The sequence below is a fragment of the Podarcis filfolensis genome (assembly GCF_964270895.1).
Source record: "Podarcis filfolensis genome assembly, chromosome: 2".
In the NCBI taxonomy this organism is placed as follows: domain Eukaryota; kingdom Metazoa; phylum Chordata; class Lepidosauria; order Squamata; family Lacertidae; genus Podarcis; species Podarcis filfolensis.
The window spans coordinates 112,845,342-112,869,847 of record NC_139605.1 but is presented as its reverse complement, the minus strand read 5'-3'; the positions used below and the strand labels follow the sequence as shown (position 1 = coordinate 112,869,847).

The 24,506-nt window shown below is 45.3% G+C and overlaps 1 protein-coding gene across 9 annotated transcripts in view; it reads left to right on the top strand.

The window, feature by feature from the left end:
* COL2A1 (collagen type II alpha 1 chain) overlaps nt 1-24,506 on the top strand; it is a 100,197-nt gene that overhangs the window by 61,519 nt on the left and 14,172 nt on the right. For all 9 annotated transcript variants that reach the window (XM_083599170.1, XM_083599174.1, XM_083599172.1 and 6 more), the window contains 18 exons: nt 2,199-2,252; nt 3,258-3,356; nt 4,216-4,269; nt 5,254-5,307; nt 7,190-7,243; nt 8,933-8,986; nt 9,629-9,673; nt 10,696-10,794; nt 12,633-12,740; nt 12,947-13,000; nt 13,852-13,905; nt 14,515-14,568; nt 16,953-17,006; nt 17,111-17,218; nt 18,402-18,455; nt 21,157-21,210; nt 22,814-22,975; nt 23,078-23,185. In XM_083599170.1, the coding sequence (XP_083455296.1) occupies nt 2,199-2,252; nt 3,258-3,356; nt 4,216-4,269; nt 5,254-5,307; nt 7,190-7,243; nt 8,933-8,986; nt 9,629-9,673; nt 10,696-10,794; nt 12,633-12,740; nt 12,947-13,000; nt 13,852-13,905; nt 14,515-14,568; nt 16,953-17,006; nt 17,111-17,218; nt 18,402-18,455; nt 21,157-21,210; nt 22,814-22,975; nt 23,078-23,185 (1,323 nt within the window). The remainder of the gene's footprint in view (nt 1-2,198; nt 2,253-3,257; nt 3,357-4,215; nt 4,270-5,253; nt 5,308-7,189; nt 7,244-8,932; nt 8,987-9,628; nt 9,674-10,695; nt 10,795-12,632; nt 12,741-12,946; nt 13,001-13,851; nt 13,906-14,514; nt 14,569-16,952; nt 17,007-17,110; nt 17,219-18,401; nt 18,456-21,156; nt 21,211-22,813; nt 22,976-23,077; nt 23,186-24,506) is intronic.

Below are 24,506 nucleotides of genomic sequence, written 5' to 3'. Positions count from 1 at the left end.
TTAATTTCTGCTTGCCACATTCCATTTACAGACTTGGAAGCCTGGCAGAAACGTTGGACCGCAACTGTAGTGGACCATGAGTAAACTCTGCTAGACTTCAGGGAGGGGGAAAGCGCTTGATGCGTTTTGTACTCCCAACTCCCATCAGCCCCAACTAGCATCAGCGAGTATGGGAAGGTACCACATTGGCTACCCCTGCCTCTACTGTCTCTTATTCTTAGGATGCCCACATTAAACTCCTTCTGCATGCAGCTGTCCATTCTCAACAGGAGATGGCAGTAACAATTTAAGGCACATTTGTACAGGGACGCGGGTGGCACTGTGGGTTAAATCACAGAGCCTAGAACTTGCCGATCAGAAGGTCGGCGGTTCGAATCCCCGTGACGGGGTGAGCTCCCGTTGCTCGGTCCCAGCTCCTGCCCACCTAGCAGTTCGAAAGCACGTCAAAGTGCAAGTAGATAAATAGGTACCGCTCCGGCGGGAAGATAAACGGTGTTTCCGTGCGCTGCTCTGGTTTGCCAGAAGCGGCTTAGTCATGCTGACCACATGGCCCGGAAGCTGTATGCCGGCTCCCTCGGCCAATAAAGCGAGATGAGCGCCGCAACCCCAGAGTCCGTCGCGACTAGACCTAATGGTCAGGGGTCCTTTACCTTGGGTTACATACGCTTCAGGGTACAGACTCTGCTGACCCAGAAATAGTACCTCAGGTTAACTTTGCTTCAGGATGAGAACAGAAATTGTGCAGCGGCGGCACAGCAGCAGCAGCAGGAGGCCCCATTAGCTAAAGTGGTGCTTCAGGTTAAGAACAGTTTCAGTTTAAGAACAGGCCTCCAGAACGAATTAAGTACGTAACCAGAGGTACCACTGTACAATCATACCTCAGGTTAAATATGCTTCAGGTTGAGCGTTTTCAAGTTACGCTCTGTGGTGACCCGGAATGAACGGAGTGCGTTACTTCCGGGTTTCGCCGCTCGCGCATGTGCAGACGCTCAAAATGACGTCACGCGCATGCACGGAAGTGGCTTCCCATGCATGCGCAGTTGCGTGTTACATTCTACTCAGGATGCGAACAGGGCTCCGGAACGGATCCCGTTCGTATCCAGAGGTACCACTGTATGTCTGTCTTTATTTATTATAACTGGAAGGGTTGGAGAGCACCTAACAGTCTTAGAAGGAAAGAACAATCTTTTTAGGATAACGCGTTGAAAGTTCCTCTTATCTGCAAAAGTAAAGAGTCCCATCACTGAGAACAATAGGCATTTCCCCATTTTTGCAAAATTCACTCCTCTTTTTAGACTGATGGACAGTTCTGTTACCTCCTGTGACCCAGGACAGAGTACAAGTTTAGAGTATCTGAGCCTGGGAGATGTTCTACCAGTGGAGCTTCTCCACACACAGACTTGCTACTAATGGCATTTTCTCCATTTCGTGGAGTAAGCTGAAAATCCAGTTGAGAGTGGGAAAAGCATTGAGCAGCTAGCTTGCAATGGCACTGCTAGGAAGCCTTGAATTTCCTTGGTTTCCCAAGGCTCAGTTCGTTATACTTTAGCATGGTGTGCAGTGATTATCTCCTTCAAAACTTTATCATACTTTTGCTCTTCTCTCTCTTTGAGGAGCTCAGAGTGTCTAATATAATACTTCTAGGTAGTCTCCCATACAAACAACTTGCAGGACTTGTTAGCTTCTAAGGTAGTACTACATCATTGACCATTTTATTCTCTGAGCCCATTCCGGGTGCTTCAAATTCAGTTTAAAAGTGGCATGTTTCAGATTTATTAAATTTAGATTAGGAATACCCTTTGAGGAGACTTTATCATGTCCTAAGCCTCTTTAGTTTCTCTGGCCTGGGTTGAGCCTTTGGCCACAGCAAAGGTGTTGTTATAGCTGTCCCAAAGAAAGTAAATTAAGGTCGTGTTCAACTTTTACCTATTGAAATTAATGGACTTAGTTTGGTCATATTCATTAATTTGATGGGTTTACTCTGAGTAAAACTTAGTTGTTTACCACCTTTAGGATCTAAAATTTATTTGGCTGACGGCTTCTATTGAACCAATAGTAGAACTGATTGTTGAACCTGCATCAAAAAATAGATTAGATGAACCATTTTGGAGCTATGTGTATAAATTGTATTGTTGACTGCTCAAGGAAAGAGACTGGGGAAAGGTCTTAATGGTCTGCCTTTTTCTTCTTGCATCTAGGGTCTCACTGGTCGCCCGGGTGATGCTGGTCCCCAAGGCAAAGTTGGCCCATCTGTAAGTATATTCCGTCATTTTCATCTTGTGTCATCCAAAATAATAGGGGTGCCGAGAGCTTTGAGAAAGGAGTGATGGATGTACTATATATTTTGGAAAATTGTTGGCTTCTTGGCTATGCATTTAGCCACCTCTAAAGATCTTGGAACCAAATTTTGCTTGATGGTTCTTGAGATGAAGGAGCAGGCTTTTCTTGATGTTTGGATACAATTGGACACCATTTTGAATCAAGATGATGGACGGAACTGTTCAAAACTCCACTGATTTCAAAGCCACATAGTTTTTGTTTTGTTTCTCAGAATTCCTGAGCAATGCCAGGTAAAAGACAGCGAGTGGATAATATGTAGGTGAGCGGAACAGTGGTCGGTAGACAATTTGAGGAGATGGGATTCAGGAAATAGGTGGGTGCTGACTTGCAGAATTTCTGGGGTTCGTTTCAAAGGCAATGCATAATTTGGAGTGTGCAAGAGAAGTGGATGGTGGAGTCTTAGGAATGCTTAATGGAACCTTGGATATTGTAGGGGTACAGTAGTAACACTGGAAGTCTGTGTTTGTTTATATGAGCAGCATTACTGAATGGTGAGTGGATGTTAATGCTGCAGTGGTGAGCTTTGTAAAATCAAAATCACACTTGGGAACTGGAATTATCTAAGGGCACAAAAAGTTCTAATATACACCAGTATGCTGGTTTTCCACATGGGAACAAACAGAAAAACGTGCTCACTAAATTGTGACATTTTGCTTGGCATAATAAAGGCATTGCCCTACAATAGATATTTATTATGGGTTGATGCCTTTCCTTTGCTTTTTGAGGTTCTGAAAGACATCCAGCATGTCTGGGTCAAAGTAGCACTTCCATAAAGTTGGGTCCACTCTATATAGGATATGTTACTTGTCAACCCCAGAGTCGACCACGACTGGACCTAATGGTCAGGGGTCCCTTTACCTTTACTTGTCTTCCCAGCATCATTAACAAGGCATGCCTGTTTCTCTATCTCTCAATAGGGTGCCCCAGGTGAAGATGGGCGACCTGGCCCACCTGGTCCACAAGGTGCCCGTGGCCAGCCTGGCGTCATGGGTTTCCCAGGCCCGAAAGGTGCAAATGTAAGTAAATCTGCACTCAGCAATCATTGACACTATGACCCATGCATTGTCACTAGGGAAGATGTTTGAGGGGAAATGGTACAAGGTTGTAACATGGAATAGTTCCATTTTGTAACTAGCACAGCAGGAAAGCCACTTAGTTATTGTCCAGGCTGGGTAATGTGCTTGCTCTGCTGGTCCCAAAAAATCATATACCTATACCCAGTGCTTTTTCTCTTTAAAAAAATGTTTAGGGGTACTCTCATTTTCCTACTCATATTGAAATACTGCCCCCCAATGAGGCCAAACTTAGATTCACAAAATGTTTAGGGGTATGCGGTCCCCTATGTGTCCCCCCTCCCAGAAAAAAGCACTGCCTATATCTTGGTTATAAGGGATGTGGGTGGCGCTGTGGGTTAAACCACAGAGCCTAGGACTTGCCGATCAGAAGGTCGGCAGTTCGAATCCCCGCGGCGGGGTGAGCTCCCGTTGCTCTGTCCCTGCTCCTGCCAACCTAGCAGTTTGAAAGCACGTCAGAGTGCAAGTAGATAAATAAGTACCGCCCAGGCGGGAAGGTAAACGGCGTTTCCATGCGCTGCTCTGGTTCACCAAAAGTGGCTTATTCATGCTGGCCACATGACCCAGAAGCTGTATGCCGGCTCCCTCGGCCAATAAAACGAGATGAGTGCCGCAACCCCAGAGTCGGCCATGACTGGACCTAATGGTCAGGGGTCCCTTTACCTTTATACCTTGGTTATAACAACAGAGAAGGAGAGAGCTGGACAGGAGAAGTAGAACTGGCTCTCCTCACCAGATTGGAGGGCTCAGATTTCTTCCAAAAGCACACTAGTGACGACTTCTGTTTCTTCTTTCCATCTAGGGTGAACCTGGTAAAGCTGGTGAGAAAGGACTTCCTGGTGCTCCTGGCCTAAGAGTAAGTGTGGTTGATTATCGTTTTATCCTCCCACTGCCATTATGAAGCCATCTTCTCCCCACCCTGTCCTGCAGCAGAGAGAAACCCAGCCTCTCTCTGCCTGGCCTGAACAGGATGCCATGATTTGGTTCCCTCCACCCAGCTATTGGGGTACAGTCCAGATGACATGGGGGTGGTGCTTTGGAATGCAGAGTGCTCACAACCAACTGCGTGAAGAAGCCCCTGAAGGCAGATGCTTCATAAAATACCGTGTGACACCTTAGTCCCAGTTAAGCTCCCTCTCAGTTGCATACAGTCTGTTGAATGACTGTGCCTTAATTTGCTGCATGGCCACAGAACGATTGAAATAAAAGGGTTTAAGCTTAGAGTCTCCTAACTTCAACGCTGCTTTTGCAGAGAGCTCACCTCTGACAAACCTGACATAGCTTCTAGTCTAATTTCAATTGGAACTATTACACCTGTAAAGCAATCAGACTTTCAGAAATGCTAGTAAAAGAATTCGGAGCCACGAGGCCTTTAGAGGATGAGATGCAGAATGGCAGAGGGAAATTTACTTAATAATAACTCTGTGCATGCATCTGAGAGACCTCAGAATTTAGCCATGAGTCTTCCTGGAGGCTCCCATCCCTCTTGAAAAAAATTGCACCTTCACATGCAGTTTTGACGTACCCTGTGCATTCCTGCAGCTTTTCCGTGATCGGTAGCACAGGGAGTGCACACCAGAGACACCTACTGCCCTCAGGGGAGGAGAAAGGATTGCACCCTAGAATCATGCCAACCAGCAATCATTTCCTTCATAATGAGCACTTCAGGCAGCTATCCTTTAATCCTAGCTGCTTAGTAAGAAACTTATACAAAAAGAAAGCCCTTTCCTTCTGCCAGCTCCCTGGACTTGGGGGCAATTTTTGGTCTGTGGGAGGGGAAATTGCATTGTTCATCAAGACTTTCCGATCCTGTCTCAAATGTATCACTTTTTCTCATCAGGGTCTTCCTGGCAAAGATGGCGAGACGGGAGCAGGTGGACCGCCAGGGCCTGCTGTGAGTATGAGTGTTTTACTGCTGGCAGGCAGGAGGTTGGCCGAATCGAAATCCTGCATTTTCTTAGGCATAAGGGAGGAACTGAATATGCCCCAAAGATTCGGGTGTCTGGAAAATTTTGGTGACATTTTCTGGGGTGTTGGGTGTTGCTTTATAACAGGGGTGGCCCAACTTCCAAGAGACAGTGATCTACTCAGAGTTAAAAACTGGCAGTGATCTACCCCCTTTTGGGGGGTTTCGGCGAAAGTTGTTGAGCATTTTTAGGAAGGAAAGCCCTGTTTTTGGTGGTTCAGGTCATTTTAGGGGTGCAGGGCAAAGATGTTGAGCTTTTTTTAGGGGAGCCAAAGTTTTTTAGCTTCTTTGGGGGGAGCTACTGATCTACCGGTGATCTAATACAGACGTCCAGTGATCTACCGGTAGATCACAATCTACCTGCTTGACATGCCTGCTTTATAAGATCATGCTTCTTTTTCTTCCACTATACTTTTTTTAATGCCTTGCACACACTCATAGTAGCCTTCTGCTAGCCATGGGTGGATGTAATGTCCTCCTGTAAGCATTCCAGGAAGTATGACCAGCCACTAGAAGTGAGTAGAGACAGCAGAGAGCCTCGTGCTGTTACAAGTGGATGCAAACCTGGATTGCAGCTCGTGGTTTGTCTGCAGCAAGAAAAAGCCATGAGCCTGTTTTCAGGCAACATTGAAGCACCTCCAGTCTCCTCTCTGGGTTCTGGTACATTCACACACTTGTACTAAGTCATGGTTTGGCTTAGTATCACATACTAACTGAGCTGCAAAATCATTCTAATAATTGTGATTTCTTTTGGAATTTCTTTAAAGTTCAGAGCAGTTTTAGCATTGCATCTTTCCTGTGTGGAGATAATTGGTGTGTACTTATCCTGCCAACCTAGCAGTTCGAAAGCACGTCAAAGTGCAAGTAGATAAATAGGTACCGCTCTGGCGGGAAGGTAAACGGCGTTTCAGTGCGCAGCTCTGGTTCACCAGAAGCGGCTTAGTCATGCTGGCCACACGACCCGGAATCTGTACGCCGGCTTCCTCGGCCAGTAAAGCGAGATGAGCGCCACAACCCCAGAGTCGGCCATGACTAGACCTAATGGTCAGGGGTCCCTTTACCTTTTACCTATTATGGCTATGACCTGTGTGCATTTCTTCACGCTTGTCTGTGTCCATCAGATGCCCACGCTTCCCCCACTATGAAGTGACATCTGCGGCACTTAATTTCAAATTTATTTAGAACTGGGGTGCTATCTTACTAGCCATTTCCCTTTAACTATTGCTTCACTTTGCATTTTAAATACAAGCAATAGTGCTATAACCTCCTAGTCTACCTGTCTATCTGTATTACCGAGCCCTTTTTCCTAGTTCCCTCTCCCATAGAATAGTTGCTCCCATTGAGGACAATTTAACACATTACACGGCCAAAAAAACCACCCCAATGCATCCTTGAAAACTGAATGAAAATGAAGAGTGCACTTGACAGAGCTGTAGGCAGTTCTAGCTCTCCTACTAGTTGTTTTAAAAAAACAAAAAAAACCCTCATTTATACATTAAATCAAAAAAGGACCTAAAAGTTTAATGCATGAATCAGCTCTGAGTTTGTACTCTATGTTGGGGCCAGCATAGAAACTTGTGAACGTGCTGGAATGTGCAACTTTTCAAGGTTTAGCAGGTAAATGGAAGGGGGTCCTTTTTATGGCTGCAGCTTATTTGCTAACAGAGGAAAGTGTAGACTTAAGAAAACTTGTATGCGTTTGACTAGGTGATGTTAGATTTTTCACGTGAGAGCTATACTCTTTGCCCCAGACAGCACATCCCACTGTTAGGCCTGCCCTTAACCTAGTGTTTTCCCCTCTTCTTCTTAGGGGCCAGCAGGAGAGAGAGGCGAACAGGGTGCCCCAGGACCTTCTGGATTCCAAGTAAGTAGAGCGATTCTCTTGTGCCTCTTTAAGGGCAGTGCCCACCATTGTTAATTCTGCCTGTGCTGGGGAGTGCAACTGTTTGCACAAGTAAAACGAACTGAAAATGTGGAGAGAAGTTAGGGAAAGGACCGCCTGCCCCCCATCCCAAATGACTGTCTAGCTCCGTTGGAAGGATATGACATGGAAGCACAGGGTTGTCATAAACTCTTAACTGTCCATGAAGAATGAATCCATGTTCTCTGGTCTTCCATGCCTTAGTGGTGAGTACCTGCTAAGCAAGATGCCCAGATCCAGGTTTTCTGGCAGTCGTTTAGTCGTGTCCGATTCTTCGTGACCCCATGGACCAGAGCACGCCAGGCACTCCTGTCTTCCACTGCCTCCCGCAGCTTGGTCAAACTCATGCTGGTAGTTTCAAGATCACTGTCCAACCATCTCGTCCTCTGTCGTCCCCTTCTCCTTGTGCCCTCCATCTTTCCCAACATCAGGGTATTTTCCAGGGAGTCTTCTCTTCTCATGAGGTGGCCAAGGTATTGGAGCCTCAGCTTCAGGATCTGTCCTTCCAGTGAGCACTCAGGGCTGATTTCCTTAAGAATGGAGAGGTTTGATCTTCTTGCAGTCCATGGGACTCTCAAGAGTCTCCTCCAACACCATAATTCAAAAGCATCAATTCTTCGGTGATCAGCTTTCTTTATGGTCCAGCTCTCTGTCCCAACTACTTGGGTCTCAAGCTGCATTGAGTTCCTCACACCTCCCAAGGTGACTCACTTTAGGAGCTCCTCAAAGAGGTGTGCCTCAGTTGAGATTTGCAGGGATAGCATAGGGCTGCTTGAGATACATTGGTCTTCCCTAAGCTGCTGTCCCCCAGATGTTGTTGGGCTGCAACTCCCATCATCGCTGACCATTGGTCATGCCATCTGGGGATCCATCAACATCTGGAGGGCACCAGCGTGGAGAAGGTTCGTCTTGTATTAATCAGAGGAGCTTGGGTGGGCAGGCATAATTTTGTTGCAAATGTCAAGGGGTTGGGGTATTCATTCCAATATTTTATTTCCAGTTCCTCCATTATCTGAACCTGTGGAATCTGTTATCTCCTTAAACACCCTTTGCCAAAAAAAGTCCATATTTACACCCCCACCACATGTGAACATAATTCCCTGATACCTAGCATCCCTTCCAACATAACACCAAATATCCTTTCTTTATTTGATTTAATCTGACAGGTGTTAAATACCATCTTCAAACTAATTTATAATAATTTTCTTTTATTCTTATAGACAACATTTTCAACGTACGTTTCTCCCATATTTCCCCCCAGCTTTGACTATCAATCTGCCCTGTTGTCTCCTTTTCCCACACTTCTTTTAATTGATCTTCTTGTTCCTCCATTTCTACTAATATTTTATAAATTCATTGGTTTCCCCTTTTATAACTGTATTTTCTTTATCTCCCCTTTTTATAATCATTTTTTTTCAAATTCTTTGCAGTTCCTCTTTTCCCTTAACCACTACTTTGCCCATTGCTCCAGTTGTATAGTTAAACCAAGTTATTTTACTTCCTGTCTGATAAAAATTTAACGGCAATCAATTTGGCTCACAAGACTTCCCTTCCTGTCCTGGACACTATTGGTGTTTCTGGACGGGCACTTCCCCAAGAGTGTCATGCTAACACTATATTTCTTGTTTTCAGGGACTTCCAGGGCCCCCAGGTCCTCCGGGTGAAGGTGGAAAGCCAGGTGACCAGGTAAATAATGAGAAGAGAGAGAGAGATGGGCATTGAGGATCACCCTTGGAATAATCTGGACAGAATGAGAACTCAAGTCTGCAGAGGGTTGACTTTCTAAGCTTAAGGGTGTCCTGCTGCAAAGGGACTTCCTTCTAGTCAGTAGTTTCTGTGTATATGAGGAATAAATCAGCCACAGGTGTTTTATTCTGTGAAGCCCTGCTTGTTCCAGATAGTAATTCTTGGCAGCTGAACGGGGCAGGGAGGGTCAATATGTATTCAGTGCAGCAAGCTAGATAAACAAATGTTGTTTTGAAGCAAATGCATGCTTGGGCTCATTTAATTGTTGGCGGTAATGTTCACTGGATGTGTGGAATCAATGTGCTGGACATAACAGAGGGAAAACTGCGTGAGATCTGCAACAGAGGGCCCACTTGAACATTGAGAGTCTCTTTCTACCTCCCCTTTGCCCTTGTTCATAGGTATTTTTAGATTATTCTCTGCAAATATGAGCTTAGCAACACAGTATATTTAAGTATAACGGTTGAGAAGTATTTGATCCAAGGGGGAATCTTAATGGTTGTTCAGGGGACTGTAGATTAGCTAACCTCTCTCCTTCCCTCTTTCCCTGCTTCTAAATATATATGTATATCTTTCTTTCAGGGTGTTCCCGGAGAGGCTGGTGCTCCTGGTCTTGTTGGTCCCAGAGTGAGTAGCGTAAAATTAAAATCCAAGGCCTAGGGGTGGGTGAATCAGTCTAAATCCACTGTCACTTTCACATTGTGGTTAATTCATAGATACCCACTTGACCACACAGATCTGCAGAACCGGCACTTTTACCACTGCCCCATATTATCCAAGAAATAAAATCTTTAGTGTGGCAGCAGCCATGCCCTTTGAAATTAGTAAGCAGGTGTCTTCGCTCTATTCTTTTTGGTGCCTGCTAAAAACATTATGGTTCCAGCAAGCCTACCCAGGCATGTAATTTTGGCATGTTATTTTAGTAAGCAAAATTGTTTTTACATTATTGATTTTTTATGTTTTAATTTATTAATGTAACTTGTTTCAATGTTTGCATTTATTGCCATTTTGGATTGTCTTTTGTCAACCATTTAGAGGTCTTTCGTTTGAGAAAGTGGTATATAAATTTAGTTAAATAATACTAATAATAAATCGTAAGTCATTTTATTTTTGTATCAGTTGTCACATTTTTATTTTTTTTTAAAGTGAGAAGCATGCATTGGTGTTTAATATAATTTTCTTCCACAAAATGGACATTTCTGTATGCATTTTATCCTAAAATACACACTTCTGTACCCTATCAAAAATACTCATTTTTATTTGTATTTTGGTGTGTTTTTGAGCTGAAAACTCAAAATTCAGAGGACTGTGATAAATGAAGGATTCCAGGCTGCATATTAAGTACAATTTGATTTTAATTTGAATTTAATTAATTTTATAATGAATGTTTTTAGAATGTTGGATTATTTTGATTGTTGTTAGCCGCCCTGAGCCCAGCTTTGGCTGGGGAGGGCGGGATATAAATAAAATTTATTATTATTATTATTATTATTATTATTATTATTATTATTATTACAGGGTGTTTGCTTTAAAATGAGGAAAGTACAAAATCCTCAACCGTTCCCATCAACACCTTACCATAATCATGCCACTCTAGAACAGAGCCTTCTACTCATCCTGAGCACTAAAATGATCTCTTTCCTCTCTAGGGCGAGCGCGGCTTCCCAGGTGAGCGTGGATCTCCAGGTGCCCAAGGCTTGCAGGGTCCTCGTGGTCTTCCCGGCACTCCTGGGACCGATGGACCCAAGGTAGGTGGCGACTTAGCATTACTTCCTGTTCTGCAGTGCAGCCTGTACACCTTTCCCCCACCTCCCAACCCCAGTGGCTGCCATACAGAAAGAGCCTCATAGCATCTGGACCGCCAGGTACATTATGAACTCAGTTTCTTTCAGAGAAAGAGGATAATGGGGAAATCAGCTGAGGGACCGTTGGCAGGGAAGATATTGGCAAGCTTCCTTGTCAGGGCGCTGCTTTTTTGAAGAGACTTTGGGCAGTGGAGTTCAGCAGGGACTAGATTAACTGAAAGACCTACACTGGCTGCCAGTATGTTTCCGAGCACAATTCAAAGTGTTGGTGCTGACCTTTAAAGCTCTAAACAGCCTCGGTCCAGTATACCTGAAGAAGCATCTCCACGCCCATCGTTCTGCCCGGACACTGATGTCCAGCGCCAAGGGCCTTCTGTCAGTTCCCTCGCTGCGAGAAGCCAAGTTACAGGGAACCAGGCAGAGGGCCTTCTCAGTGGTGGGGCCCACCCTGTGGAACGCCCTTCCACCAGATGTCAAAGAGAAAAATAACTACCAAACTTTTAGAAGACATCTGAAGGCAGCCCTGTTTAGGGAAGTTTTTAATGTTTAATAGGTTATTGTATTTTAGTGTTCTGTTGGAAGCCGCCCAGAGTGGCTGGGGAAACCCAGCCAGATGGGCGGGGTATAAATAATAAATTATTGTTATTATTATTATTATTATTATTATTATTATTATTATTATTATTATATAATAATAATTGTGAAAGGGTAGCTCCATAGAGAAGGTTGAGAGAGTACTTGTCATGTTTTCCTGGCTTTCCACTACCTCTTGTGTTTGTGTGGCATCCTGAATTCATTTTATCAAGTTTGTTGAGTACATGACAATCTCGTAATGTGGGGGACATCTTCTCCCAGAGAAGGGAGGTGTGCGTTCAGCTCATCGATCCCATGTTGGTGAAATGACACATGATAGTGCCTCTCTGTGTAATCCTGCAAGTCTATTGTGATGAACGCCCAAGCAGCTTCATAGTGATTGTGACTAGGACTAGGCAATACCTGGTTTTCAACATTATGATAATCACCAGCTAAACATTGTGATATTTCAGACATTGTGATATGTCAGTATAAGGATGTTGCTATGTAGAGGCATTGAAGGGACATGGGTGGCACTGTGGGTTAAACCACGGAGCCTAGGACTTGCCGATCAGAAGGTCGGCGGTTCGAATCCCCGCGACGGGCTGCACTCCCGTTGCTCAGTTCCTGCTCCTGCCAACCTAGCAGTTCGAAAGCACATCAAAGTGCAAGTAGATAAATAGGTACCACTCTGGCGGGAAGGTAAATGGTGTTTCCATGCGCTGCTCTGGTTCACCAGAAGCAGCTTAGTCATGCTGGCCACATGACCCAGAAGCTGTACGCCGGCTCCCTCGGCCAGTAAAGCGAGATGAGCGCCGCAACCCCAGAGTCGGTCACGACTGGACCTAATGGTCAGGGGTCCCTTTACCTTATGTAGAGGCATTGACTGGCTTCATGTTTTTTCCTACATCGTGATTTTTGCCAGCTCTTGTAAGTCGCTGCCTTCTTCAGGAGTCAGAGGAAAGCTGAGCCAGCAGAGTTAACAGGAGCTGCAGGAATCGAAAGCAGCATTGGCTGGCTTCACGGTTTTCCCCGCATTATGATTTTTGCACAGCACAGCACACACACACACACATCATGACTTGCCATATATATTGCCAGGTACAAAATTATGAAACACATACCATGATATGGATTTCAAAACGAGTTTGGAAGATATATGGAAATATTGCCAAGCTTTAATGGTGAGCCTTATTTTTCTTTTCCAGGGCGCAACTGGTCCTGCTGGTGCCGTTGGAGCACAAGGCCCCCCAGGTCTGCAGGGAATGCCTGGTGAGAGAGGAGCTGCAGGTATTTCTGGACCAAAGGGAGACAGGGTAAGTCGTCACCTTCTCCTCCTCCTCTTCTTCATGGAATACTTGAAGGGCTGTTTTATCAGGGGTTGGGTGCCACCCACCAATTAGCCGGGTGGAATTGAAAATCACTTTTTTAATCTTTTCACTCTGGGGCAATTATCATAAACAAAGAGGGTTCTCAGAATTGCCACCTACTTACCGTCTTTCCTTCTGCTGTCCTCCAACAGGGTGATATTGGTGAGAAGGGACCAGAAGGTGCTCCTGGCAAAGATGGCGGCAGAGTAAGTGGTCAACTTAGCTTTTCCCTTTCTTAAGACATAAAGCAACCAGTTTAGTCAACTAAGAGGTTGATGGTGGGAAAAAACACATCTACTGGGGTGGCGCTGTGGGACGCGGGTGGCGCTGTGAGTTAAACCACAGAGCCTAGGACTTGCCGATCAGAAGGTTGGCGGTTCAAATCCCCGCGACGGGGTGAGCTCCCGTTGCTCGGTCCCTGCTCCTGCCCACCTAGCAGTTCGAAAGCACCTCAAAATGCTCAAAAAGTAGATAAATAGGTGGGAAGGTACCTCCAGTGGGAAGGTAAACTGCGTTTCTGTGCGCTGCTCTGGTTCGCCAGAAGCAGCTTAGTCATGCTGGCCACATGACCCGGAAGCTGTATTCCGACTCCCTCGGCCAATAAAGCGAGATGAGCGCCGCAACTCCAAAGTCGGCCATGACTGGACCTAATGGTTAGGGGTCCCTTTACCTTTACCTCCTCTGTAGAAGAGAGGGAAATGACTTGACCATTGGGGAACTGTGATCAAGGCAAAAGTGGGCTTTTGGTTAGAGCTGAGCCTCTGAAAACTTGGCAAGGCCAAAAGAGAGTTTAGGTCAAAGGCCTAAAGAATATTCTCAAGCTGTCAAGGTAAGAAAACTAGTACTGATGAATAAGTGTTAGGTGTTCCCGGCTACTCTTCCGAAAGTGAATCCAGTCCCATCTTCTATGAGCTTCAGAAAGAGTGGGGGGTAACGTTTGTGCCCCATTTTTAGTGCTAATGTCTCAGTTCTGAAACTGCCAGTAAAGCAAGGATGCCTTTGATACAAATGAGATGCTTTTCACCAGTGCACCTAATTCTTTTTTCCCCCTTTCCAGGGCTTGACTGGTCCCATTGGTCCTCCTGGCCCTGCTGGCGCCAACGGAGAGAAGGTAAGAAAATCTTCTGCAAAAGAGTTGTCCTCGGTTAGGCTATGCAGCAGGCAGAGGTGGTTTCTAAGTCTTGGGGGTATATTTGTCTCAGTAACAGCCTGTTCCACATTTTGTGTCAAATTTGGGCGTGTTTCACTACAGACTAAAAATGGTTTAATGGTGACTTCCTGTCTGTTGTTGCTTCTAGTGTATTTTAATGCCTTTCATGATGGATTAGTCTATTTCTGGTTCATGCAGTTTCATTCACGTCTATTCCTAATTCTGTTTTGTTGAACTTCCCCACTGATCTGCAAAGCATGAAGAAAACTACATTTTACAACAGATATTTACAAAATATGCATTTTTCTACATACCTGACCCCCAAAAAGTACATTTTGTATGCATTTTAATCTTAAAATACACATTTTCATCCTTTAAAAAAAAACCTAAGAACTGTATTTCAAAATAAGAAAAAGTTTAAAAAAACAAAAAAAATAAGATAATTGCACCAGGTTGGTTTGAGAAAAATGTGGATCATACAAAATCCTTGATCTTCTACTGACGTAAGATTTGAGCTATGAACTGGAGACTGTACTGCCTCACCTTTTTCTCTTTTTTTAATTCCACCAGGGTGAATCTGGCCCCCCTGGCCCAGCTGGTGCTGCAGGTGCTCGTGGTGGCCCCGTAAGTTTGATACGACTATGAATTCTTTTGTAGAAGGGTATCTGAATGGGGGGGGGGGCGCGCGGGTGGCGCTGTGGGTTAAACCACAGAGCCTAGGACTTGCCGATCAGAAGGTTGGCAGTTCGAATCCCCGCGACGGGGTGAGCTCCCATTGCTCGGTTCCTTCTCCTGCCATCCTAGCAGTTTGAAAGCACTTCAGAGTGCAAGTAGATAAATAGGTACCACTCCGGCGGGAAGGTAAACAGCATTTCTGTGCGCTGCTCTGGTTTGCCAGAAACGGCTTAGTCCTGCTGGCCACATGACCCGGAAGCTGTACTCCGGCTCCCTCGGCCAATAAAGCGAGATGAGCGCCGCAACCCCAGAGTTGGCCACAACTGGACCTAATGGTCCCTTTACCTTTATCTAAATGGGGAAAGATTCAGCTTGGCCTATAAAATCTTTGAAACCCTAATAGGGGTCTCCTTCAGCTCCTGTCAGTAGCACAGAGGGGCAAACAAGCACATTTCTTGCTGTTTCCATACAGTGTGCTGCTGTGGTGTGTGAATATCATCTCAAGAGAGGGGCCTTTGTTGCTTTGACTGGCATTCAGCAAAGCAGGCCTTAGCTGGAGTCACATTTTCTTTAAATAGAGCAATTGTGAATTAGTGCCGCTTAACATTTCACGAATCTTTGACCTTACATCTTTGGCATAAACAGTTCTCATTCCTTGAGGATGTGAGCCTCGCTATGCTAACTGTAGAAAAGACAGACCCCAACTTCATGCCCCAACATTGTAAGGTTGTGGGACTCATTGGGCAGAGAATGTGAGCTGGTGGCCTACAGGCAGTGCCAGATTTATGTATAAGCTAAACAAGCTATAGCTTAGGGCCCCACTCTCTTGGGGGCCCCAAAAAAATTTAAAGGGGAAAAAACTGGATGTACATTTCCAAATATAAGATAAAAAACAAATAAAACCTACATACAGCTACAGTGGCAAATGGCTTTAGATACCTATTAGGTCCATAAATTACCATATAGCATATATTCAACACAAAAAACAGCAGCAATTTGTTGTTGACAAAGGACAGCTGGATATTTAAAGGGCCCCATTACCTTCAGTAGCTTAGGGCCTCATCAAACCTAAATCTGGCCCTTCCTACAGGCCAGCCATTTCTTTGGTGACCTTAGCAAACCTTAATCAAGGTGTAGAATTGGGCTGGGGGACACTGTTCTCAGTTCTGCTTATAAGGAAAATCAGCAGTGAATCCCCCATGACTATTTCATATTCAAAGTGCCACTAGCAGTCATTCTCTCTCCCCGTCTCTCTTGGGTGCCTTGGGGAGCATGTTTGTTCCTAAGGCCCCTAGTTAATGACCTCATTCCATTGGGTGGAAGGAATCCTCTACCAGTGGGTGATGCTGACTTAATTACAGGTCACTATGACACGGGTGGCGCTGTGGGTTAAACCACAGAGCCTAGGACTTGCTGATCAGAAGGTTGGCGGTTCAAATCCCCGCGATGGGGTGAGCTCCCGTTGCTCGGTCCCTGCTCCTCCCAACCTAGCAGTTCGAAAGCATGTCAAGTGCAAGTAGATAAATAGGTACCGCTCTGGCGGGAAGGTAAACGGCGTTTCCATGCACTGCTCTGGTTCGCCAGAAGCGGCTTAGTCATGCTGGCCACATGACCCAGAAGCTGTACGCCGGCTCCCTTGGCCAGTAAAGCGAGATGAGGGCCGCAACCCCAGAGTTGGCCACAACTGGACCTAATGGTCAGGGGTCCCTTTACCTTTACCTTTATGTGTGAGAGGCCTGGGAAGTTCCAGCCCTAGACTAGACTAGTTCCTGGAGAATAAAACTGACCTTGAGAATGCAGGTTTTTTTAAAAAAATAATATTTATTAAAGTTTCAGAAAAAAAATTACAAAAATAAGGAAAAACAAAAAACAAAAAATACAAAGTACAGAAAAAGTAAAAACAGTTAAAAAGAAATCCATCTTTCCATAACTTATCTTTCATTTACTTGTTTCCTTGACCTCCTCACACCTCCCTTTTTTGTATTCTAGATCAATTGAATGTTTCAGCAAGTCCTTTCCATTCTTGTGTTTATCTTATTAATTTATCTTAATATATTGTAACTTTACATTCTGACCTGTTAACAATCCATTCTTCCTTAACCCTATATAACATTACTGCAAAAGCCACATTACTTCATTCCAACATCCTTTTAACATTCCTGAATTTTACAGTATTTCTGTAGATAATCTTTAAATTTCTTCCAATCTTCTTCTACCGACTCGAGAATGCAGGTGTTGGCCATACCTGGCATAGGGCATCCAGATGAGTGGATGAGTGGGTGGATGGTGTTTTAACCAACCCTTTCCACAGCTGATGACTGTTTCTGTTTCAGGGTGACCGTGGTGAACCTGGTGCTCCTGGCCCTGCTGGATTCGCTGGTCCTCCTGTGAGTAATTCTCGGACTCTTAAACCTCTTTCCTCCCATTGGCCGGCATCTCTCTCTCTCTATCTCTCTCACCATGGATGCTTTTGCCTTCCTCTCCAATACAGGGTGCTGATGGACAACCTGGTGCTAAAGGCGAGCAAGGGGAAACTGGCCAGAAGGGAGATGCTGGGGCCCCAGGCCCACAAGGTTCATCTGGTGCTCCTGGCCCACAGGTTGGTAAATCCTTCATTGCAGGGGGTGGGACTAGATGACCACTGGGGTCCCTTCCAGCTCTACAGTTCTAGGATTCCTATCCTGGGATGGTAGCCAGTGACTAGCAAGAGCCGGGTGGGGGCTTTTTTTAAGATGCTGGAGGAGACCTGTCTCCTCGTTGAAAGAAGATTGGGGCTTAAGGGTCATATGAGGGAAGTATTGGAGCAGAGTCATAGGCTGGATAGAACATCATTCATATGGGGCTTTGTCCCTCCCCTAATATATATTTTTTTAATTATTAACAATTTCAATATAACAAATTATCAAAACAAATCATCTTCATTATCCCCCCCATTTTTCCCTCCCACCTCCCCAACAAACCCTCCCTCCCTCCCCCCTAAGACTTCCTTCAGCTCCTCTCTCTGATTTTTCAACCCATGTTAACTTCTGCATATTGTAAAATTGTATACATCCTTATATTATCTGTCTACTATGTTAACCTCCCCCCACAACTTAGTCAACTGGAATTAAACACATTCACGAGGACAAGTCTGCCAGACGGCTACTGGCTGTGGTACCTCCAAGTTCAGAGGATGTGTACTTCTGAATATTAGTTTCTGGGGTACAAACAACCAGGGCATGTTGCGTGGAGCCAGTGTGGTGTAGTGGTTAAGAGAGGTAGTCTCGCAATCTGGTGAACCGGGTTCGCGTCTCTGCTCCTCCACATGCACCTGCTGGGTGACCTTGGGCTAGTCACGCTTCTCTGAAGTCTCTCAGCCCCACTCACCTCACAGAGTGTTTGTTGTGGGGGAGGAAGGGAAAGGAGAATGTTAGCCGCTTTGAGACTCCTTTGGGTAGTGATAAAGCGGGATATCAAATCGAAACTCTTCACTGCACGAGAACTGGTAGGAATGGCTTCTGTAGCATGTTTTCATGTGCCAGGGGCGTAGCTCCTATTTTCATATACTCTTACAAAGTCAAAGAACACCCAACCCTGTAAAGCAGAGATTTTGCTCTGTGTGGCACACATGAGTTCGCATCGTGCAAGAGAGTGGCAGAGAGTAAACATTGAAATACGAGGCAGAGGTCTGTCAGAAAGGAGGCTGGTTGCTTCTTTCAGATCTGTGCTACAGAGATCTCTGGCAGAAGCTCAGTGAGAAGGTTAACTGTTCCTAATTCAGATTTTGTTTTGTGTCTCTGTAGGGCCCAACTGGTGTGACTGGTCCTAAGGGAGCGCGTGGTGCACAGGGACCTCCGGTAAGTATTTTATGGACAATTTGCTTCATTCCTTCCCTTACTGGCACCTCTGATAACTGTGCTGTGATAGTTTTAAAAATAACCATACTTGACTTGAAGCTTCTACTGTAGATCACCCTGTTCAGAACCTTGGAGAGCAGAAGTCGGTGATTACACCACTCGGATAAATACCATATTTACTCAAATGTAATGCGCACCTTTTTTTCGCCAAATTACGTCGTGAAAATTAAGGTGCGCATTAGATTTGATGGTGCATTGGATTCTATCGCAAGCTTGTAAAACGCCGCTCACGTAGCAAACACTTCCTGGGTTTCAAGGTTTTGAAAACTGAGGTGCACATTGTTGTTGTTGTTTAGTCGTTTAGTCATGTCCGACTCTTCGTGACCCCATGGACCAGAGCACACCAGGCACTCCTGTCTTCCACTGTCTCCCACAGTTTGGTCAAACTCATGTTCGTAGCTTTGAGATCACTGTCCAACCATCTCATCCTCTGTCGTCCCCTTCTCCTTGTGCCCTCAATCTTTCCCAACATCAGGGTCTTTTCGAGGGAGTCTTCTCTTCTCATGAGGTGGCCAAAGTATTGGAGCCTCAGCTTCAGGATCTGTCCTTCCAGTGAGCACTCAGGGCTGATTTCCTTAAGAATGGACAGGTTTGATCTTCTTGCAGTCCATGGGACTCTCAAGAGTCCCCTCCAGCACCATAATTCAAAATCATCAATTGATGGTCCAGCTCTAGATTCATGTAAATATGGTAGCTTCAATCCAAAGACTTCTGGCAGTGAACCTTAGCCTCCCACCCTCCCTCAGTTTCTCTGGTAACTGTAAAACCTCCCCATGTGCTTATGCCATAGCTACTTTCTCTTCACGAGCCTCATCAACTCAGTGAGGGGAGATGTGTTTTTAAAAGTATGTGCACAGGAGGGAATGTTGAGGTGTGTTTCTGTGTGAGAAAAGTGGCCGGTTTAAAATTGGGACTGTGGACCCGAGGCAAAAAAAGGTTCCACACTCTGTTGTGGGCAATTTACCGGGCTGTTTTGCTGCTTGAGGCAAAACAGGAAGTGCCGGCCCACCACACAGTCCTCATGTGGGGTGGTGGGGGTGCAAAATGGCAGCAACAATGACAGGTTCTGGCAAGATATTGCTGGAAATTGGCACCGATTGTGGGAGGCAACAGGGCAGTCAGGGAGCCCATAGGAGTACCGCCTTGGCGGCTGGTTCATCCCACCTCATTGGTGGGCCAGCCCTGGGCTGTTGTGTCTCATATAGTAATAATAATAATAATTTATTATTTGTACCCCGCCCATCTGGCTGGGTTTCTCCAGCCACTCTGGGCGGCTTCCAACAAAGATTAAAAATACTTTGTCTACATAAGGTCACAGGTTCAGCCTCTGCTGTTTCCGCTTAAGTCTCTTGGGTGGGAGACGTGCCAGTTAGTATAAGATTGGCCTTTTTCAACCTAGTGCCTTCCGTATGCTGTTGGACTACAACTCCCATCAGTCCCAACCAGCATGCCCAGTGGTCAGGGATGATAAAACTTGTAGTCCAACAACACTTGGAAGGCTACAGGTTGGAGGTGACTGTCACTGTAAGACAGTACCTTATACTGTTGTTCGGTGGCGCCCGCCCTGTGGAACGCCCTCCCATCAGATGTCAAGGAAATAAACAACAATCTTACTTTTAAAAGACATCTGAAAGCAGACCTGTTTAGGGATGTTTTTAATGTTTGATGCTGTATTGTTTTTAATGTTCTGTTGGAAGCCACCCAGAGTGGCTGGGGAAACTCAGCCAGATGGGCGGGGTATAAATAATAAGTTGTTGTTGTTGTTGTTGTTATATATATATATATATATATATATATATATATATATATATATAAAATACAGGATGATCACAGTCTAGGCCAAGCCAGCCAGCTCCTGTCTTCAGAAAGGTTTTTCAAACTTGATTATTCTTTCATGATGGCCAAGAAGTGGAGAAGCTAAAGTGGAAGGGCTCTTTCATAACCGGGTCTTCCAGGGAACCATCGAGATTTGCGCTGCTTTCTTAGAGGCGAGGTATCTGCAGCCTAGTCTCCTGCCCATCTGTGGGCCAGCTGTCTCACTTGATGCTTTTAACAAGCTTGGATGTTATGGGTGCAACCACTAGCTAGAACAAACATCGGCCCAAGAGATGGTTGTGTGGTGAGCTGGGCTTTGAGAGCATGATCAGCTGGTGGAATCAGTACCGACTGTGTTTTAGTGAAGGGTCCTTGCCCCCGTGCCTGAAACGCATCAGCACTGACACTCAGCAGGGGAGAAATAGAAGGACTCCCTCATTCAGTCTGGCCTCTTTTTTGACCTCAACAGGTAATTCTCGAAGCCAAAGAGGGTTTCTTATATGCTTTCCAAACTTCACCAAACTGAAACCTTTTTTAGGTGGAATCTACACACATATTAAAAAATGTTCTGGAAAAAAAGTGCTTTTTTAAAAAGCGTTTTTGAAAATATATTGAATTTTCCGTAAAGCTCACCATTGCCATCTGGTGTCACATTGTATATTGCTCTTAAAACACACTTGAAACATTTTATTTGCAGCTGTATAACTGAGTCTTCAGTGAAACTGACTGAAAATAAAGGGGGTGGTCCTGCAGTTTCCTCAACTACCTGCTGGTGCCTCAAATTTTCCTGGGTGCTCTGTTCATAATCCTTTTTATTTCTTCCCAGGGTGCTACTGGATTCCCTGGCGCAGCAGGAAGAGTTGGCCCACCAGGCCCTAACGTAAGTTGTTGGTCGTTCATAGGCATTTATTTTATTTTAAATTTGTATTATAGGCAACCAAGGAAGAGGTATTCAATGGGACTGCGTTCAGGTTTGTTTGTTTTTTAATAGCTTTATGTCTTTCCCAAAGAGGTAGCTAAAAGCCTGAAGCAGGAACCAAGTGGGATTGTGAATAAAACAAAATATTTAGGAGATAAGAGTGGGTAGACTGACCACAGTGTTGGGGTGATCCAGGTTAAATGTGGCAAAGGCCACACACACACAGACACAATATATAAAAGAGAGGAAATCATAAATACATGGAAGCTAATAAGGGATAACTTGGTATAAAATCCCACAGGAGAGGGATTAGAAGTGGCAGAAACTAAGGCTGCAGTCACCCACTTACGTGGAAGTAAGCCCTACTGAACAGTTAGACTTACTTTTACAGTGCAAGCCTACTCAAAATTAAGACTCCGGTGGGTAGAAACATCCAACGCTTCTGTTGGGTTGCCTTGATAAAAGCACTAAAACTTAAGTCACATGAAAGTTCCTTCTTCCATGGTCTGTTATTTTACCTAGTTAAAAACAACAAAGATCTGACTAGTAACTTGAGTGGACTTCTTAACAAGTCTGGTTTAGTCACCTACAAACTCTGATGCTGTTGATCTGGAATTATGGAAGTAGTCCCTTGAACCTGACCATTATTAATTGGTTAGAGGCCTTTTTTCCTGTGCCCCCTTTCCCCACAATCTGGGACCTGCCAAGTTCTAAATCACTTGACTTCTACTTGCACAGCAACCAGTGGGGCTCTAACCTTGAATACTTTCAACCCTAGGAGCTTACAAAATGCATTTAAGTTCTCCTTTCACTTCCTTTAATATGAGTCTGTAAGGGGGAGAGGACAACTCAATTGGTCTTAAATGACTGATGTGATATTTTATCTCCTGCAATTGGAGTTTGTTTTTGACTCCAGGTGTCTGGTTTAGATGCTTTCAGGTGGGATCATCAGGACATTTCTCTGATTAAATTGATGACCAACCTGCCCATGGATTCAGGCTACATTTTAATTAGGGTTGCCACCTTTGGTCAGGTGAAATAAGGGACAAGTCAGGGGGAATTGGGGGGGGCTGAAAATTACTTTACCTGGTGCAGAATGAAACGGCTTCAAAGCCATTTTGATATTGGTTGCATGCAAGATAAGCATGTTTGGGTGAGCACACAAATGCCTATTTTAATTTTTTTGACTTTGAAAACGGGACAGATTGGGGGCCAAATGGGACAGGGTACTTTGTACCCCAAAATGGGGCAGTCCCGTTTTTTGAGGGATTACAACCTTAGTTGTCGTGAATGCAAGAAAAAGCAGTGTCTCATGGAACATCTTCAAAACTGTAGACCTTTGGGGACCTTGTAGCTTTTGGGAGGTATAAGTAAATCTGGAGGCTGACAGGAAACTTTTATCTCAATTCACGTTGCACCCAAAAGAATCTTATTGTGTCCTGAAGCCTAACAACTTGCCATTCTCTTGCAGATAAGGTGGATTCATGTTTTCTCTCAACGGTATAACTTTCAATGCAGAGAATCAGTCTCTGGGGATCTTACTGGCTCTCCCTTTTCCCCATAGGGCAATCCCGGTTCTGCAGGCCCTCCCGGTGCCCCCGGTAAAGATGGTCCCAAGGGTGCTCGTGGCGACGCAGGCCCCACTGGGCGTGCTGGCGATCCTGGTTTGCAAGGTCCTGCTGGTCCCCCAGGCGAGAAGGGAGAATCTGGAGAAGATGGTCCTCCTGTATGTATTCCTCCTGCCTTCTTTGCATGTGCAATGGATCTGGCTTGCTGCTTTGTCATTTGCAAATTAACTCCCATCTCTGCCCTTATCTTTCCCCTCCAGGGTGCTGACGGCCCACCTGGACCTCAAGGCTTGGCAGGTCAGAGAGGGATCGTTGGTCTCCCTGGTCAGCGCGGTGAGAGAGGCTTCCCTGGTCTGCCGGGTCCTTCCGTAAGTGATCTGGGGAGCTTAAGTTAGCAAAAATATGGAGGGGCAGGCAGTACTTTTGGGTTTGAGGCACGAGGAGATGAGCGTCTGTTCCTCAAGTATATACTGAGCCTGTGGCCTCAGCACCATCCATTGCTGAGAGAACTACAAAACCTGTCAGGGGTGCAATTTACCGCATTCTGAGTACAGTGGTACCTCAGGTTAAGTACTTAATTCATTCTGGAGGTCCGTACTTAACCTGAAACTGTTCTTAACCTGAAGCACCACTTTAGCTAATGGGGCCTCCCGCTGCCGCCAGAGCACGATTTCTGTTCTCATCTTGAAGCAAAGTAAATGACCAGCTGGCATCACAAATAAGTCTCTTTAGCTTACCAAGTATGAAAATGGAAAGGTTTTTGGGAAAATTGATGTTTGGGCACCAAACAGCGGGGCGGAAAGATCTAGACCCGCAGAGAGTGAGACCTGATTCCCAAAGTCCAGTCTCTACCATCTCCAGTTAAAGGAGTTAAGATTGCCTCTGTAGGAAAAGCCCTGAGGTCCATCAACATGGACCATCTGCTTTGCACTTGACACATATTTTGTAGGCATGGGTTGAGCGGTTTTCCCTCGCCCCGCTCCTTTCCCAGGGAAACCCGCTCTTTTGGCTCTTAACTGGAACAAGCAGCAATCTGTGGAAAATCCAAGTTGCCATTTGCTTCGATTGAGCACTAAAGAGCTGCTTTCCCTGGACGAAAGCAGTGGGACAAGAGGATAAGCCCATTGTCATGTAAGACAAACTCTCTGATATACTATATTATTTCAGATGTCAGGATTCTAGTGCAGGCATAAACACAGTTCTGCAGACTTTTTGTGGGAATTCAGTGCACAGAAACTTTTAAAGTGATAAGCAGGATTCTAGTCTCCTAGGATTGTGGAGTGAAACTGAAGTTTCCACTCTGGTGCATAGAGCAGGAATGGGAAGCCTGTGACCTTGAAATCCAAGGGTCCTTGGACTACAGTTCCCATCAGCCTCAGTCAGTGTGACCTATGGTCAGGGATAATGGGAACTGAAGTCCAAAATAAGTGGAGGGCCACTGGTTTCCCACCCATGGCTCAGAGGCTTCCCTTTTCACTTTGCCTAGCGCAGGTGGCGCTGTGGGTTAAACCACTGAGCCTAGGGCTTGCCAATCAGAAGGTCGGCGGTTCGAATCCCCGCGACAGGGTGAGCTCCCGTTGCTCGGTCCCTGCTCCTGCCAACCTAGCAGTTCGAAAGCACGTCAAAGTGCAAGTAGATAAATAGGTACCGCTCTGGCAGGAAGGCAAACGGCATTTTCGTGCGCTGCTC